Genomic DNA, 17,898 nt, shown 5'->3' on the forward strand with positions numbered 1-17,898 from the left:
GGAAAGAAGAGGTAAGAATTTGAAACAAAGCAGCGCCGGATTGCGTTTATGTACAGTACTGTCGAACAGACACCGTAAAATAAAATACGGTAGTAGTACTGATAAGTGCCTTCGCCTTCGTTTTCTTTTTCTCACGCGTATTCTTATTAAACTACGGTAGCCCCCGAGGGATAAACGGAAAGGTGCTTGAATGTAGCCTATTGCGGGGTTTTTTTTTTTTTCATTATTATTATTATTTATTTATTTCTTAGCAGACGCCCTTATCCAGGGCGACTTACAATCGTAAGCAAATACATTTCAAGTATTACAGTACAAGTAATAATACAATTAAGATCAAGATAAATACAGACTTTGGTTCAAGCAAGTACAAGTGTGATAAAATACAAGTCAATAATACATCAGATAACAGTGTCAGTGATAGTTACAACAGGTATGATTAAATACAAAATACTACAGATTAAACACTTGGCAGATTACAGTACTCTGAAGTACAGGATTAAATGCAGTAAAATAGGGGGCAGATAAGAGCAAATAAAGCGCATTTAAGGAAGGGTGATAAGTGTCCCAGGGGAAAAACAGAGGAGTTCTACAGGTGCTGTCTAAAGAGGTGAGTCTTAAGGAAGCGCCGGAATGTGGTCAGGGACTGGGCAGTCCTGACATCTGTAGGAAGGTCATTCCACCACTGCGGAGCAAGGGTGGAGAAGGAGCGGGCTCGGGAGCCAGGGGAGCGTAGAGGAGGTAGAGCCAGTCTTCTAGTGCAGGCGGAGCGGAGAGGTCGAGTGGGGGTGTAGGGAGAGATGAGGGTCTGGAGGTAGCTGGGTGCAGTCTGGTCAAGGCATCTGTAGGCTAGTACAAGAGTCTTGAACTGGATGCGAGCGGTGATCGGAAGCCAGTGGAGTGAGTGGAGTAGTGGAGTTGCGTGGGAGAAGCGAGTCAGAGAGAACATCAGGCGAGCAGCGGAGTTCTGGATGAGCTGGAGCGGACAGGTGGCGGACGCAGGGAGGCCAGCCAGGACCGGGGCCCCCTTTGAGCAGGGGGCCCTGTGCAAGTACATTAGTGCACATTGGTTAATCCGGGCCTGGTGAGAAGTACTGAAAATAGTTGTTGTTAGACATAGCCTATACACTTACATTAATGATATTACTGTAAATTCAGTATGAGGCAATGCAACAATTAGCCGAAATTATTTTTCCGGGCTTTCGTTTTTTTGATATACTATATGAAATTAGTGTTTTTGGTTACTTTCCAAAATGCATTTTTTTTTCTGTCAAAATATGTATAGTAGTAACTCAACAGTATGGGCAGCAGTGTGGAGTAGTGGTTAGGGCTCTGGACTCTTGACTCTTGACCGGAGGGTTGTGGGTTCAAGTCCAGGTGGGGGACACTGCTGCTGTACCCTTGAGCTAGGTACTTTACCTAGATTTCTCCAGTAAAAACCCAACTGTATAATTGGGTAATTGTATGTAAAAATAATGTGATATCTTGTAACAATCGTAAGTCGCCCTGGATAAAGACGTCTGCTAAGAAATAAATAATAATACTTGCACACTTAAGTTGTACCTTTTTTCCATTGCTGTCTTCCACAATGCAATCCATATGGGCGCATTCTTCTGGGGTTTTTGTGTGTAGGCATTTTTGTACATTTCGCCACAATTCTGTTTTAAACCCTCCGTGTCTTAACTGTAATACAGTTTGAAATCTCGCTAACAAAGCGTCCATCCTGATTATAATCTAATTTTAAATCTCGCAAACGGAGTCTACAATAGAAATTTAGGAATGTGCTGTTGCTCAGTAGTTGGGGCGGGTTTAAAGTAATGAGAACGAATCAATGATAGATACAAGTCAGGAAGGCGGGACATTGCCCAGCAGCACTGGGAAATGTATTTATTATTATTTTTGTAGTAGGTTTTATTTTTTAATGGTAATAGGGTAAAGTCAATGTGAATTGATTAACCATTTCCACAGTTTTTCCGGAGTTTTCCGGTGTTATCCACCGATTTCATTTTTTTGTATCGGGGGTGTTTTATCGGGTTTTATCGGTTAAAACCGAAAATCAGAAGCCCTAAATTTAACTTAACAGCAGCATGAGAGTGGTCACGCGGGACCACTGCACAGTACACAGTGAATGGCAACTGCTGCAGTGCTCCAGAGCCCATTATTATTAGATATAAACACATGCATTAATTATATTACTCTAAAGCAAGTATAAGAAAGCAAAACAATAATTAGGCATAAAGAAAATGAATAATAACAACTGTGAAATCAGAATATAGCCTAACAGCGGCAGCGAGTGGTCCAAGTGGTCCCGACCACTTTGATGGAGTGGTCCCAGTGGTCCGGACCACTGTGACATCATAGCGCTGAGTGGTTCCAGTGGTCCCTGTGGTCCCATGGTGTAGTCCGCACCACTGTGACGTCACAGCGCTGAGTGGTCCGGAATGCTACAACCCCAACTGTTACCATTTCAGCTACATGCCATAAAGATGACACTGGCTGCAAAAGAAGGACTGTGACTCTATTGTTGTTTTTTATACACAAATAAGCTTACTTGATTTGAAAAACGTCTTGAACTATACAAGCAAATTCCTACACTAATTGGTTTGATTGAATGAGTAGTACACAACAAGTTTCAATATGAAAGCTGAACATAAATTTCAATAAACAACAAGTTTTGTAGCATACTTCACTAAAGTGAAAACTGGCTTCTGTTATTTTTAAATACCACTGCTTCCGATTATACTACTGCTTAATAACAGGAACAACATTTTATTTAGGGTTAGTGTTGAACTTAAACGCATTCATACCTGCCTGTACCCCTACCCCCACGCAGAAACATTACCCTGCTAACTTTCCCTATTCAAAAAAACAATAACAGTTTGGTTCTTTCTTGCCTTTTTTCCAATGAATATAATTTAATTAATACAGAATAAAAACAATCCAAGCTAACAACTATATAGCCTAAATAAAAATCTTTTTTTTTTTTTTTTGCAATCTCCACAAACTGCGGGTTCTGTTGCATTGACAGCACTGATAATGTTAGCTAGATATTACTACAGTGCGGACCATGGATCAAACCAATGTTTGTGTAGGGTGCAGTGTATTGTTTTGTTTTTTCAATGTCGGCCTTCTGGAGTCATCTGAATGTCTTTCCAATTTTTATTTCATTTTAAACCGTTTAAATGCCAAACCATAACAAAACATTGAATAATACTGCATATACACAGAGCACAAAAAGTGGACGGGCAAAATACACAGATCCCCAATTGACCCTGCTAATTCTACAATTTCTGTCATGTCACCATGTATTATAACAAATAATATACATATAATCAATGGTGACTCGAGCTAGCGCTCTCATGATTTATATGTCACCAGAAACCCTCAATAGAATTACAGCCTTATTATTATTATTATTATTATTATTATTTGAAAATTAGGTTGTTATTACCGTATGTAAAATAAAATTCTGCTCCACATAAACTCATACAAAAACAATTAATTATTTTTCAGATCTTTATTAATCTGTGTAAAGGTCAAAACTACAAACATACTGGTACAATGCTTGTAACACAAGTCATTTTGTTCACTAAAAAAGCATATACCAAGTAGACAGTAAACATGAGGGGATTTACTGGGTCCTGGATTATTTTTTCCACTGTTTGGTGTTGTAGTTCCATTCAGAAGAGAACCCCAAGACAGGATTCACCCTCATGTCAATCATTCTCTGAGTCTGCATAGCAACCCACTCCTCAGACAGGGTATGCGGTGGTTTACCAAACACTGTGAGGGAGAAAGTAGATTCAATTGCTGGGAGTTCTGGACAGTTGGATCTTATTTACTTTTTTAAGTGTACTGTAACAATAAATATGTTGGCTGAACTACCCTTCAGTGTAATTTAAGACAGCAAAAAGTTGTCATTAATGTTTTTACTTCCCACACATCAATACTTTTAAAAAGTGTTCTGTGGTACATGCATCATTACAGATACCTGTACTTTAATACCTGTACTTAATTTTAATTTTGTAATTTGCCGTCCTGGCTGCCCATATTGTGGCCCCTTACGGCAAGTGTTTTTAATTTTTTGTCCCAGTATGTACTGTAAGCATGTTTTTTTTCATAACTGATAAAACCCGGGCAACAGTTTGGAGTAGTGGTTAGGGCTTTGGACTCTTGACCAGAAGGTTGTGGGTTCAATCCCCAGTGGGGGACACTGCTGTTGTACCCTTGAGCAAGGTACTTTACCTAGATTGCTCCAGTTAAAACCCAACTGTATAAATGGGTAATTGTATGTAAAAATAATGTGATATCTGTATAATGTGATATCTTGTAACAATTGTAAGTCGCCCTGGATAAGGGCGTCTGCTAAGAAATAAATAAATAAAATAAAAAAATAATAAAACCCATTGAGACATGTTGTCAACCCTTTGAGCCTTTAATGCTGTTTTCTTGTGTCTGTGTGGAGGGCACTTAGATGCTTCTCATATTACTGGAGTCATGCTTTTCTGTATGACCTTGCAGAAATCACAAGTTCAAACAGCTTAAGACACTTACAGTGCCGTGAAAAAGTATTTGCCCCCTGTCTGATTTTCTGCATTTTTGCACATTTTTCACATTGTATTTGGTCAGATTTGTTTGTGGGTTGTAGTAGTATATAGAGGGAGTCTGAAAGAAAAAATGACACCAAAATTTGGTGCTTCTTTCATTTGTTTGGTGTGCAAGGTAATCAAACATGCAATCTTCAGGTGTGAAAAAGTTATTGCCCCCCCTAGTTAACTCATCCCAATTAAAGGGATACTTAGGGTCAGCTGTTTGAGTACCTTGGTTAACAACCAGACCTGATTTGGGCCAGCCCTGCCCAATATAAATCTGACTAACTTTGGCCCTTACCATCAGAGTGAAGTTGTCAGCACACAGGTTCTAGAGGCACATCATGCCTCGAACAAAAGAAATTCCTGAAGTCCTCCGGAAAAAAGTTGTTGATGCCTATCAGTCTGGAAAGGGTTACAAAGCCCTTTCAGGCTCTGGGGCTCCACCGAACCACAGTCAGAGCCATATTGTCCAAATGGAGAAAGTTTGGGACAGTAGTGAATCTTCCCAGGAGTGGCCGTCCTGCCAAAATCTCTCCAAGAGCAAGGCATAAAATCGTCCAGGAAGTCACAAAGAACCCCAGAACAACATCCAGGGATCTGCAGGCCTCTCTCGCCTCGGCTAAGGTCAGTGTTCATGACTCCACCATCAGAAAGACACTGGACAAAATTGGGATTCATGGCAGAGTAGCAAGGCGGAAAACATTGCTCACTAAGAAGAACATGAATGCTCGTCTCAAGTTTGCCAAAAAGCACCTGGATGATCCTCAAGAGTTCTGGAACAATGTTCTATGGACAGATGAGTCAAAAGTGGAACTTTTTGGCCGACATGGGTCCCATTATGTCTGGCGAAAACCAAACACTGCATTCCACAGTAAGAACCTCATACCAACGGTCAAGCACGGTGGTGGTAGTGTCATGGTTTGTGGATGCTTTGCTGCATCAGGAGCTGGACGCCTTGCCATCATTGAAGGAACCATGAATTCTGCTCTGTATCAGAGAATTCTACAGGAGAATGTCAGGCCATCCGTCCATGAGCTGAAGCTGAAGCGCAGCTGGGTCATGCAGCAAGATCCAAAACACACAAGCAAGTCTACATCAGAATGGTTGAAGAACAAGAAATTTAAAGTTTTGGAATGGCCTAGTGAAAGTCCTGACCTAAACCCCATTGAGATGTTGTGGCAGGACCTGAAATGAGCACTTCATGGCGCTGTGAGAGACTAATCAATAACTACAGGAAGCGTTTGGTTGCAGTTATTGCTGCTAAAGGTGGCGTAACCAGTTATTGAGTCTAAGGGGGAGATTACTTTTTCACACAGGGGCATTGGGTGTTGCATAACTTTCTTTAATAAATAAATGAAATATGTATCAAATGTTTGTGTTATTTGTTCACTCAGGGTCCCTTTTATCTAAAATTAGGTTTTGGCTGAAGATCTGATAACATTCAGTGTCAAAAATATGCAAAAATGCAGAAAATCAGACAGGAGGCAAATACTTTTTCACGGCACTGTACATTCTCCTTTTCAATAGTGCCTTTACCCTGAAAGGAGCACTAACCAAGGCTTTCAAATCAGTAGCCACACAATTAAGCAGTAGCCACATCATCTCTATTTTCTTGGGGTGAAGATATTTTGGTTCTTTGCTTGTTTAATACTTCAAAAAGTACAGCACTGTAGATGAACAAATCTGTTATTCCTGGTATTTAATAACTTCCTGTGTAGTAGGTCACATGGCCAGCTGCATTTAGTCCACTGGAGTAAAAAGTGATTTTAAACTTAGAAGCAGTACCAACAGCATTGTCTTTGAAATATCTGTTCCAAATTGAAGTATACAAGCAAAGACCCAAAAGAACTTTAGCAGAGGAAAAGGGGCCATTGATAATATTGCTAGCGCTAATAACAATTAATTTCTCTAAACCTTGGTTGGCATGATCTGTATACCCTAATAGTGCAGAACAACTCATTGCTTGTGAATGAAATAGTTCAATTGTACAGTCCTAATTCGGTTAATTGTGCAACCATTCCAACTTCTGTTATCTTAAATGCCATTTTACAGACAAAGGGAAACAGAATATTTAATTATCAGTACACCACTTGCACCTGTATGCCAAACCAGCTTGAAGTGTGGTGGAGAGGATATTGTTTTTTTTTTTTATATATGCAGTATATACTGTATATATAATGAAATAAATCAGTTGGTAACCTAATTAAACAAGTTTAGTGAGTCATTCTTAATAGCGAGTATATTGCATGTTTCGTTGTTGTTGGAGCAGCTATAAAAAACACTTGTTACTCCAAACTGGAAGCAGTAGGAAGCTGTTATGCGACTGAAACAAAAAAAAGGCAGTCTCTATAAGACTTTAGTTGCTAAACTCTAATTACCCTATATTTCCTGACACACAAGCAGTTCTCAGGATACCTCAACACAAAAAATCCAGAGGGGGACTTTTGGGCAATTCACTTTCCAGAAAAAAAAAAAGAAAACACCTGATAAACACAACTAAGTTTGTGTCCATTTTCCATAAAGACTGAACCAAGGAATACATCTACATTGACATAATCTAAAGTACTATAACTATAGAATAGTCAGTATGTGATATCATTTTTCATTTAATGATATACATTTTGCCAATAAATGAGACTTCTAAAAATAATCACTGAAATGGAATACATCTGCATTTAAATGATCTATAGTACCATAACTATACAATAGTCAGTATGTTGTTTTTTTTGTTTTGTTTTGTTTAACACAAGAAATTCTGCTCCAGTTGAAGTTTGTGTATTTTGTATTCATTCTGCAATTGACTGCTTTAGGACAGTGTTAGATTTTGTTCATTGCAATGAGCTTGACTTTAAAAAGTGACTTTAAACATGAGGACTAATTTAGACAATTCCCCAAAGTAACAGTAACATGAATCTTTGCCATTGTTGTCCCTGCTGTTTCGGTGCTGTCTGGTACAAAAATGCCCTCAAATCATGAATACTAATTCATGAAATAACCCATGACAATATAATCACAAATGCAAGGTCATGCTACTAACCAAACACACGTTGCCACCAGATCATAAGCCCAGTGAATCCGAGGAAGAAGAACAACCCCCCCACCACTGTCTTCCACACAGATGATCCCTTCTTCATCTCTGCAAAAGTTTGCCTGTGGCTCAGGCGATACACTAAAGAACAAGCAGGATAACTTCAATTAAAAGGTAACACAGGTGCAGTATTTCTGTAATAGCAAATAGATCTTTCTGGTACTGAAACCAACAACTGTTAGCTTATTTGACTGGTAAAAAGTGCCAGAAACTTGTACTCTCATCCACATACACAGGAGAGAAGGTTTGTGTCATGTGAGAAATTGTGAGAGGGGCTTGATTCGGACGGTATTTGATCATTCAGCACCATATCGATTTGCAACCCTGTATAGGAATATATATAAATATGCAGTCAAAAAAATGTTTAACAAATAATGGATAGTGCAAAGTGTTCTCTTATGGAATGCTGGTATTTTTTTATGTCTGTGTGGTATGTTTGGGTTTTTGTTTTGTTTTCTTCACTTTTTTATTTGATGTCTTTGAATGAGGCAGGTTGTGTTCTTCAACACAACCTAAAAACTTATTGTAAACCTAGTTTTAGAAAGCTGCAGGATATCCTTAGTTGCACAAGGCCAAATTAGAATGACACATTTAAATATACCCTCCCATATGTAATTATTAATAGGGTAGTTTACCTTTGAAAGGAGAATTTAAATTATTTTCCTAAAAGTAAACTACAAGTTAACCCAAACTGCTGAAAAGGTACTACCAAAATAGTGTGCCCTAAATTGCCAGGCTTATTTTTATTTTTGCATGTAAATGACACCATTGTTTTTCCTAAAATATGGAATCTGAATTTTATGTCTTTTAAGAGGTTTCCGTGTTCGGGTTGGACGTTGCTCCTGTATCCACGACTTCACAGTTTACTGATTTTCATAATGAACCATCTGAAATATTATGATCAAGTTTTGGTCACACAAGCAACGATTGCTGCCTTGTAAATGCTGTGGTCACACAAAAGACAAGGCAGCTGTCCACAACATGGCAGCACTCTGGCACCAAAGTTATGGAACTTTATTCATATTTTGGCACGTGAATAAAATGTGCCACGTCAGAGCAAGGGTAGGGTGCTGCTCCTCCTGAGGAGGAGTGGGGAAAATGAGAAAGGTCTGGTTTTCGTACGTGGATTGTGAGATGTGAAGAGCTAGGTTGCTATAAAGATGTAATGCGGGAGCTTCAATTTCCAAAAAGCCTATGAACTAACATTACATCAAGTAATGCTTTCATAGTCAGTATAGTGTTACTGAGATACTATGCTGTATTCTGAATATAACTGCGTAATTGGATGTAATAATATAAGTGATACAGGTATGTAGCAGGACTATGATACTTATTAAGCTTTAATAATGATTGTATTTACCAGTTAACAGCTCCCTCAATTCCTTGCATAACCTTTGAAGGGTGGATTATTTTATAGATCTTTTTATATAATATTTGTGCTTTGGTTGCTGTAAAAGCATTATAAACCAATTATAATTTTGGATCTTAATTCCATGTTGTGCACCCATGTCATCATTTTTATTATCATGTGACACTGTTATCAAACATGATTGGCTGGTACTGAGCATGTTGCCATTGAATTGCCTGCACAGGCTGGTCACGTTGATTAGTTTCATCATGGCAGATGTCTAACACTTTGTCTGTAGGTGTATGTGTAAATATGTAGGCCTGCATATGAAAGGTACTAATATACATGCAAGCTTCTCCTCTTTAGTCAGCTGGGTCCATGGTTCCTTCTCCTTTTCTTTCAGCTTGCTCTGCTCAGCGTTGAATTTTGGAACATAAGGGATGTCTGGGAGTGGCGTGTCCATACGATCGTTGTACTGTGGCTCGGAACAGTCAATGGAGCTTGTGGCTACATCTACAGAAACCAGGGAAACGAAACAGGGTTCATTAGTAACATGAAATACTTAAATTGAAATTGAAAGAGACTTCATGGTTGACTATCTTTTCAATAAGAATTCTTTTTTTCTGTCAAAGTTTTCTAAATTCAGCACATTCCTGAAACAGACACCAACTTTATGTCTCAAAGATTAAGCATTTTGCTGAAGACCCTATAGCTGTCTCTCAGTTACAGTACAGTATCTAATGGGAGCAGTCCAGACCTTTTGTATGAGCTCCCTGCACACAGGTTGAAGTTGACAGACTCCTCCAGGTGAATAGCTGGAGACCACGGACCGCTGCACGTGAAGACAGCATCTGAAACAAACACATACAAACGGTATTGCGCACGTACAAGAAAACAGACACGTTTGAACCTTACTCTCATTATCAAAGCGTTCCAAATGTTTTACTGAAAATCTTTCTATTTTTGTAACAGGAACAACACTCAAAATAATAAAAAAATAGATGATTTTATTTCTAAATTCCACGAACATATACAGTAAAGAAGCACAGTAGCAATGGCAAGGTCTTAAACTATTTTGAAAATGTAGCATCACAATCTAATTTTACTTTAAATGTATTAAGATACTATATTAGATACAGAAAAAAAAACATGAGACAAACTTATTGAGCAGTAAGGTATAGTAGAGTAGATAGTGTTTTGCTTACATAAAAAATAGAAAAGTTACTGTCGCCACCTAGTGGTTTAACATTAAATTCCTTAACCATAAACAAGCAAGAGAAGATGAGGTTTTTTGTAATCCAATATTGTTGTTTCATGTAATTCAATTTTGAATAACTGTATACAGCACATGAGCTGAAAATCTAGCAAGCATCTCCAAGGCAGGTCAAATAAGGACTGAAGAGGAAAAATCCTAAGGTAATAAACGATCTGTGGGTTGTTTCAAGAACAATGGGAGGAGTGACCAGCATTTGTTCATACATTTGAGTGGACATGCAGTTAGGTTATTATTCTGATGAAACAACAGAATGTTGGGCCAACAGGAAAATACTTTTCTATAACATAAGAAGAAGAAGATATACATTATTATTATTTAGTCATTTAGCAGATGCTTTTATCCAAAGCAACTTACTAGGGATGAACTATGCATCACAACTACTGCTACAGAGTCACTTGCAACAGGACCTCAGTTTCACGTCTCATCCGAAGGAGGTTAAGTGACTTGCTCAGGGTCACACACAGTGAGGCAGTGGTTGAGCTGGGATTGAACTGGGAACCTTCTGGTAACAATTAATAAACCAGTCAATGTACAGTACTTTTTAGTAGTATTGTTATTTTGTTTTAATCATTGTGATTAGATAAACAAAAAACGTAATTATCATGGCAGGCAGCATAATTCAATAATAATAATCCTTATTTTTATATAGCGCCTTTCATAGTGGACCACCCTCACAAAGCGCTTTACAAGATACGAGACAAGGGTGTGTGAACTATGCATCAGTTGCAGAGTCACTTACAGCAATGTCTCACCCAAAAGAAGGAGCACATGGAGGTTAAGTGACTTGCTCGGGGTCACACAATGAGTCAGTGGCTGAGCTAGGATTTGAACCGGGGACCTTCTGGTTACAAGCCCGTTTATGGTAGTTATCAGTGCTTCCCTTTCAATTCGAAGACGACATTATGTATGCGATATGCCTGCCCATTGAGTAAGTAATTGCTGAGCTCTCTATACCAGAGCTGCCGATAAACCCCTTCCTGGGATGACACACTCGGTCCTGCCCACCGAGGGATTAAAACCGTCATCCTGAGGAAGCCATTTCTCTTTTTCCTTCTCAAGATAGTACGGTAAGACCTTTCTGTTGAGCTGAGCGTGTTGATAGAAAAGAGCTTCTTGAGTCGAATCAAGTCGATTGTATTTCCTTTGCATTCGTGCTGAAAGCTGGCTTGCCGCTTTCCCAGAATGAATCAAAAAGACATCACCATTTGCCTTTCTGTCTTTCAGCGGCCTCCTCGTTTGCATTCTGTGTTACTTGGTGCGCACGGTGCACACGGTGATCATCCGATTGCGACAGCGTCAGTGGACGAATGCACGGTGCTGCACGGTACACAGTGCACGTAGTGCTTACTGTACTCGGTATGCACGGTTTACACGGTGCACAGGGTGCTAAGTGCCGACTGCTACACTAGTGCAGGGGCTTACGGTGATGCACAAAACACAGTGCACATTGTGTTCGGTGCCCTCCGCTACAGCGCTAGTGCGTGAATGCACAGCACTGCACTATTAATCAATGCTTGAGTGCTCGTTACAGCCAATGCAAGCGGTGTTCAGTGCACAGCCGATGCAGAACTGATGTCAGGCAAGTCGGGGATCCACACCTGTACGACTTGCAAGGCAAAGATCCCGCAGGAGGATAATAAGCATACCCTGTGTGCGGAGCTTGGGCGTCCAACATGCCACCTTGGTCCTCAAGAGAGAGTGGCCTGCAGCATCTGTGTGGCTTTTCAGGCCCGGGTAAGGGAGAATAGGTTGGAGAGGGCCACGAGGACGAGTTCCGCGTCCTCAGTGGCCGGACTGTCGGCGGCTCTTGAAGCCCTAGAGCCCCTCCTCCATTAACTGTCCCAGGACCCCCTGCTGGATATCCACGACGCGCAGGCCCCCCGTAGTCGCTCCCCATCTCTGAAAGGCGAGAAGGGTGAAGCATTCGAATCAGGTGAGGGACATTATGGACCTCAAAGCCCAGATGGCCCAGGTCCTGGAGCTTGTGGCCAAACAAGCACCTGTGGCCGCGATCGCAGTCCCAGCTCCGTTACAGCCCCAATTGCCATACCCCTCCTCCCCTAGGGGAGATCAGGGTGGATGGGAAGAGGTGTCCCAGCTGGTGCAAGAGGACACGCTTTCTATAGCGGCCTCTGGGGATGGGTCCTCCTTCTTCTCTGATATTCAGGTAGGAGGGGAGCTTGAACCCCCTGCTGAGGAAGAACCTGGCTTCGAGATATTCTCGGAAGCCAGCGTTCCCTCGCTGTCTAGCTCAATTTTGGCACTGATGGGATACGCTGCAGCTTTCCTGCAGGTCCCCTGGACGCCAGCGGCAGAACCACGCCGATCCTTTTTTCGGACGCAGACAATGACTCCTCATCCTCAAAAGTTCCCGGCCTTCCCAGACTTCAAGGAGGAGGTACGCTCCTCCTGGGATCGTCCAGCATGAAGTCCTAATGTGCTGAAGCAGGCCACACCGCTTGCCTCTCTAGAAGGCGCAGAAAAGCTGGTGGGCGGGACTGAGTGCATCATCCCAGGAAGGGGCCTATCGTAGCTCTGGTATAGAGAGCTCAGCAATTACCTACCCAATGGGCAGGCATATCGCATACATAATGTAATTGGTGGTCGTCTTCTCTTTCAGGGAACCAGGGTTACGGTAAGTAACCTAACGTTAATTTGTAAACGAAGAAGTGCCGGGTCGCAAGCAATGACAATAATACCGAGGGGCGGGGGACTATGTATTTTGCCCGTCCACTTTTTTTTGCTCTGTGTATATGTGCACTATTATTCTATGTTTTGTTATAGTTTGGCATTTAAATGGTTTAAAATAAAGTAAAAAATGGTAAGGCATTCTGATGACTCCAGAAGGCCGACATTGATAAAAAATTTTTTTTTAAAAACCTGATACACTGCACCCTACACAAACATTAGTTTGATCCATGGGACGCACTGTAGGAGAGATGCATTGCTGCAGAACGCAGACTTGCACAGCGTAGCTCTCACAGGCAGCTCACACAGGCTAGTTCTGCGTTCAACTCGCATGGAGGTCAAGTCTCAAGGTTTACCCATGAAACTCACGGTTTTTCACTTGGGAGTCTCACGGCCATGCAATGGATTCTCACATTTGTGCATAAGTTTGTTATTGTTTGCGAGACTGCAAAACCCTTTATACATGATACAGCGGTAAATCCAATACAACTGTCTAAGCATATTTCATTTTGGGGGGGGGGGGGGGGGGGGGGGGGGGGGTCACCATGAAGAGGTGTACACTACCATTCTATATTCCTGTAGCTGCTACGTAAACTCCTCCCTTACTCCAAAGATAGAATTAGTGCTTTGTGATGGTGGTCCACTATGAAAGGCGCTATATAAAATAAAGATTGATTGATTGACTGATATATCTAACACTATCAGAGCTGTGAATGCAACAGAACCTGCAGTTTGTGGAGATTGCAAAAACAAAACAAAACAAAAAATATTTAGGCTAGATAGTTCATTGCTTGGTTTGTTTTTATTCTGTATTACTTAAATTCTATTCATTAAAAAAAGGCAAGAGAACCAGACTGTTATTGTTTTTATGTATTTTTTGAATAGGGGAAGTTAGCAAGGTAATGTTCCTGCGTGGGGGTAGGGCTACAGGCAGGCATGAACGCGTTCAAGTTCAACACTAACCCTAAATAAAATGTTGTTCCTATTATTAAGCAGTAGTATAATTGGAAGCAGTGGTATTTAAAATTAACAGAAGCCAGTTTTCACTTTAGTGAAGTAGGCTACAATATGTTTTTTCATTAAAAACTTGTTTATTGAAATTAATGTTCAGCTTTCATATTGAAGCTTGTGTACTACTCATTCAATCAAACCAAGTAGTGTAGGAATTTGCTGTCTCATTCAAGACGTTTTATTTGTGTATAAATAACAACAATAGTCGCAGCCCTTTAGCAGCAAGTGTCATCTTTATGGTGTGTAACTGCAATGGTAAAGTAATTAAATGTCTCTGGCAATGCTGTCTCTGATTAACGCACTCAAGAACTAGCAGAATGGATAAAACTGTGTTGAGAAATGTAAGCAAATGCATTTGAGTATAAAACATGTTTCACTTTCATAGCTGAAGAGGTGCCGGGGCAATGCCACGTCAAGCTCAGAGGTGCCAGCACAAATTAAACACTGATAGTCATCTCTTTAAAGCTTTGGTGCATAACAACCAGGACAGCTTTAATTTCAATTTATTTTAAATGTATTTTAATTCCAGCAACGCCAATGCACACCTCATTATATCAAATACCTATGTTCTTTTGTTACAGGGAATAAAATATGAGGGATGTCTCTTCATCATAATAATGTGGCATTTTCTGCAGTAATTATATAATTCCTAGTAGCAATGTGTGGTAAATAATACATTGTTTATTAACTGGAAGTATTTACTATGATCATTATGATTGCATTTAGGATTCAAAAGTACATATTGATAATATATCAAAGTGGATATAGTATTTTGCAGTGTTTACCATGGTTAGTTTACGGCAGCATTTGCAAAAATAACGAATACAACTGAGGAATACTGTAGTAATAATGCAATACAACAACAATGGGTGACCATTGAAAGTATATATGTTTATGTGGAGTCTGTATATTAATAGTTTTCATATTCAAATTGCATATTCTAACAATTTAAGTGATACTATCCTAAAAAGGTTCTTCTGGTTGTGGAGTAAATATGAATAGGTACTTTCTTATATTTAAAGAGTGGACTCCTACATAAATGACAGGCGTACTACTGTAGGTCTAGCCACTATAAGCACATTTTTGACAGGTAGCCTACTTTGGGCTACACCAACCCCGTCAGAAACGCCTATATACAGTATACAGTAACCTAAAACAGCTGGTAAGAAAATAACCCACATTCACATGCAGTACAGACAATAGCCCCCCTGCACACTACACTGTTACCGATACTGCTGTCACATAGTATCTGGATTCCAAAAAGAGTTACTAAAATTAAACAGGCAGGGATGTAAGGAGGCTGTGTGATCCAGTCCCCAGTTCAAATCCCACCTCAACCACTGACTCATTGTGTGACCCTGAGCAAGTCACTTAACCTCCTTGTGCTCTGTCTTTCAGGTGAGACATAGTTGTAAGTGACTCTGCAGCTGATGCATAGTTCACACACCCTAGTCTCTGTAAGTCGCCTTGGATAAAGACATCTGTTAAATAAACTAATAATAATTTAGATAACTGCCAGGGCACATGTGATTACACCGTGTAACAATTTTTTATTTTTTTTTTGGTTCCTGGGTAGTAAGTGTTATTTCCTAATTGCTTATGCCTCAAAAGTATAGAAAATGGCTATTATTCACCACAAACTTTGCTTTTGTGACCAGGACAGTGATATTTTGAAATGTACCTATTTTCCAGAACATTCCAGATAGATTCAGTGCTGAGTAAACTTGGAGTAACTTCTAGAACTTTCCAGTAATATAAATAGTAGTATAAATACAGGGGCCTTAAGCCCACCAGTTCAGTTTAGTTCCAGCTGCCTAAGTGGATACATATCTGCATTTTTCTGAGATGGCATCAAGAGGCTGCAATGGTGGCATTCCTGATGGGTCTCCAAGGCGGTTTTACCAAGTTTCCCTGCTATCTTTGCCTTTGGGACAGCAGGGACACCAAGGCGCACTACCACAGGCAGGACTGGCCACAGCGGACCGAGTTCTCTGTGGGGAGGAACAACGTCAAGTGGGAGCCACTGGTGGACCCCCGGAAGGTGCTGATGCCACCACTGCACATCAAATTGGGCCTTATGAAACAATTTGTCAGAGCTCTAGATAAGGAGTCGGCAGCCTTCAAGTACCTTCAAGACTTCTTCCCTAAGCTGTCTGAGGCAAAGGTCAAAGCCGGTGTCTTCGTCGGACCACAGATAAAGAAGATCCTGGAGTGCAATGAATTCCCCAAGAAGCTCACTAGTAAGGAGAAAGCGGCTTGGAACAGCTTTGTCGCAGTGGTTCGGGGCTTCGTGGGCAATCACAAGGCCGAAAACTATGTGGAGCTGGTTGAGACTCTGGTGAAGAACTACAGCACAATGGGCTGTAGGATGTCCCTCAAAGTCCATATCCTTGATGCTCATCTTGATAAATTCAAGGAGAACATGGGAGCGTACTCGGAGGAGCAAGGCGAGCGCTTCCACCAGGATATACTGGACTTTGAACGCCGCTACCAAGGACAGTATAACGAGAACATGATGGGAGACTACATTTGGGGGCTGATTCGTAAAAGTGATTTACAGTATAATCGTAAATCTCGAAAACTACTCACTTCAAAATCTTTTGTAGTCATTTTTGTATTACTTTAGTATAAATACATGTTAATTTGGATTCATATGTTGTTTTTTTCTGACTTTATGTGAACGAAAAGACACAAATTCGACCGTTTTCTCATTGGAAATAGGTAAATTTCAAAATATCACTGTCTGGTCACAAAAGCAAAGTTTGTGGGGAATAATAGCCATTTTCTATACTTTTGAGGCATAAGCAATTAGGAAATAACACTTACTACCTAGGAACAAAAATTGTGTTACATAGTGTTAACTGAAAGTTGGCATGCCCTTCCAGCATGTGACCCAAGGTAAATAGAAGAAATCAAATCATTTGTTAAACAATACATATTGAACAATAAGTTTCCCCTTTTCTTAAATTATAGGATGATAAATAAAGTGTACTGCTTATTTGCATTGCGTATGCTACACAAGAAAATAGAATACTACAGTGCTATGCTTTATTTGAAGAACGTCCAAATAAAAAATATATATAATAATAATCAATGCTAGCATGGACCATTTTAATGTAAATCACAATAGTTAAAAACAATATATTACAGTCAATTCTATAAATGCATTTACGAAAATAAAATAAAGCAACAGATGTTAAAGGTAAGCATGTAGGCTGCGTAACGTAATGCGTAAGTTCGGTCAACTGGAATTATATTACTATTCAAATAGCCTGTTTACAACTATAGTCATAATGACAATATTTTGTAATATACTACTGTCTGAGATGGCCATCATATTGGCAATATAAACAAGTGTAATATGCATTAATTTGTGCAGCAAATAAACATTTTAACCTTAATTGATTAAAGAAAAGACAACGCTACCGACCTTTCTTGTTGACCAGTCTTGCAGAATCACTAGTACGTGCTGGAAAAGCCTGGCGTTATGGAACATTTTTATATCACGTTAGTTAAATATAAATAAACCAGGTGTCATTAACAGTCAAATCAGCCAATACAGGACAGCAGCCAACAGGAAGAAAGCTACCGTGCAGTTGTTTTACATAATGATGAGGGGAAATAGCAGAAAGTTGGATGTACTGTATGTTGTATTTTTCATAAAACTTTTCAGAATAAAGCATCAAAGCTTTATAGCAGTCACACTACTAGCACGCCCCTTTGTTGAATATATTAAAAAGAACTTTAAGGACCAATGTCAGTACATCGTACCCCTTTCAGATGGACGTTTCCTTGTTTTCTGAGCTAAAATAATTTGTGCAGTCCTGGGCAAAAGCAGTACACGGTGTACCACTTTTTAACCCATACCACAAAATAGCACGACATCGGGTTTGAGTTC

At 40.0% G+C, this 17,898-nt stretch overlaps 1 protein-coding gene across 1 annotated transcript; it reads right to left on the minus strand.

The window, feature by feature from the left end:
• Positions 1 to 3,157: 3,157 nt before the first annotated feature.
• Positions 3,158 to 17,582, minus strand: LOC117400045 (cytochrome c oxidase subunit 4 isoform 1, mitochondrial-like). The gene is made up of 5 exons (XM_059022634.1): positions 17,431 to 17,582; positions 9,783 to 9,876; positions 9,371 to 9,538; positions 7,627 to 7,758; positions 3,158 to 3,780 (listed from the first exon to the last, which is right to left on the minus strand). The coding sequence occupies exons 1-5, from the start codon at positions 17,494 to 17,496 to the stop codon at positions 3,644 to 3,646; spliced, it is 597 nt and encodes a 198-aa protein (XP_058878617.1). The 5' UTR covers positions 17,497 to 17,582; the 3' UTR covers positions 3,158 to 3,643.
• Between the last annotated feature and the right edge of the window lie 316 nt (positions 17,583 to 17,898).

Source organism: Acipenser ruthenus, chromosome 4 (genome assembly GCF_902713425.1).
Source record: "Acipenser ruthenus chromosome 4, fAciRut3.2 maternal haplotype, whole genome shotgun sequence".
NCBI classification, from domain to species: Eukaryota; Metazoa; Chordata; class Actinopteri; order Acipenseriformes; family Acipenseridae; genus Acipenser; species Acipenser ruthenus.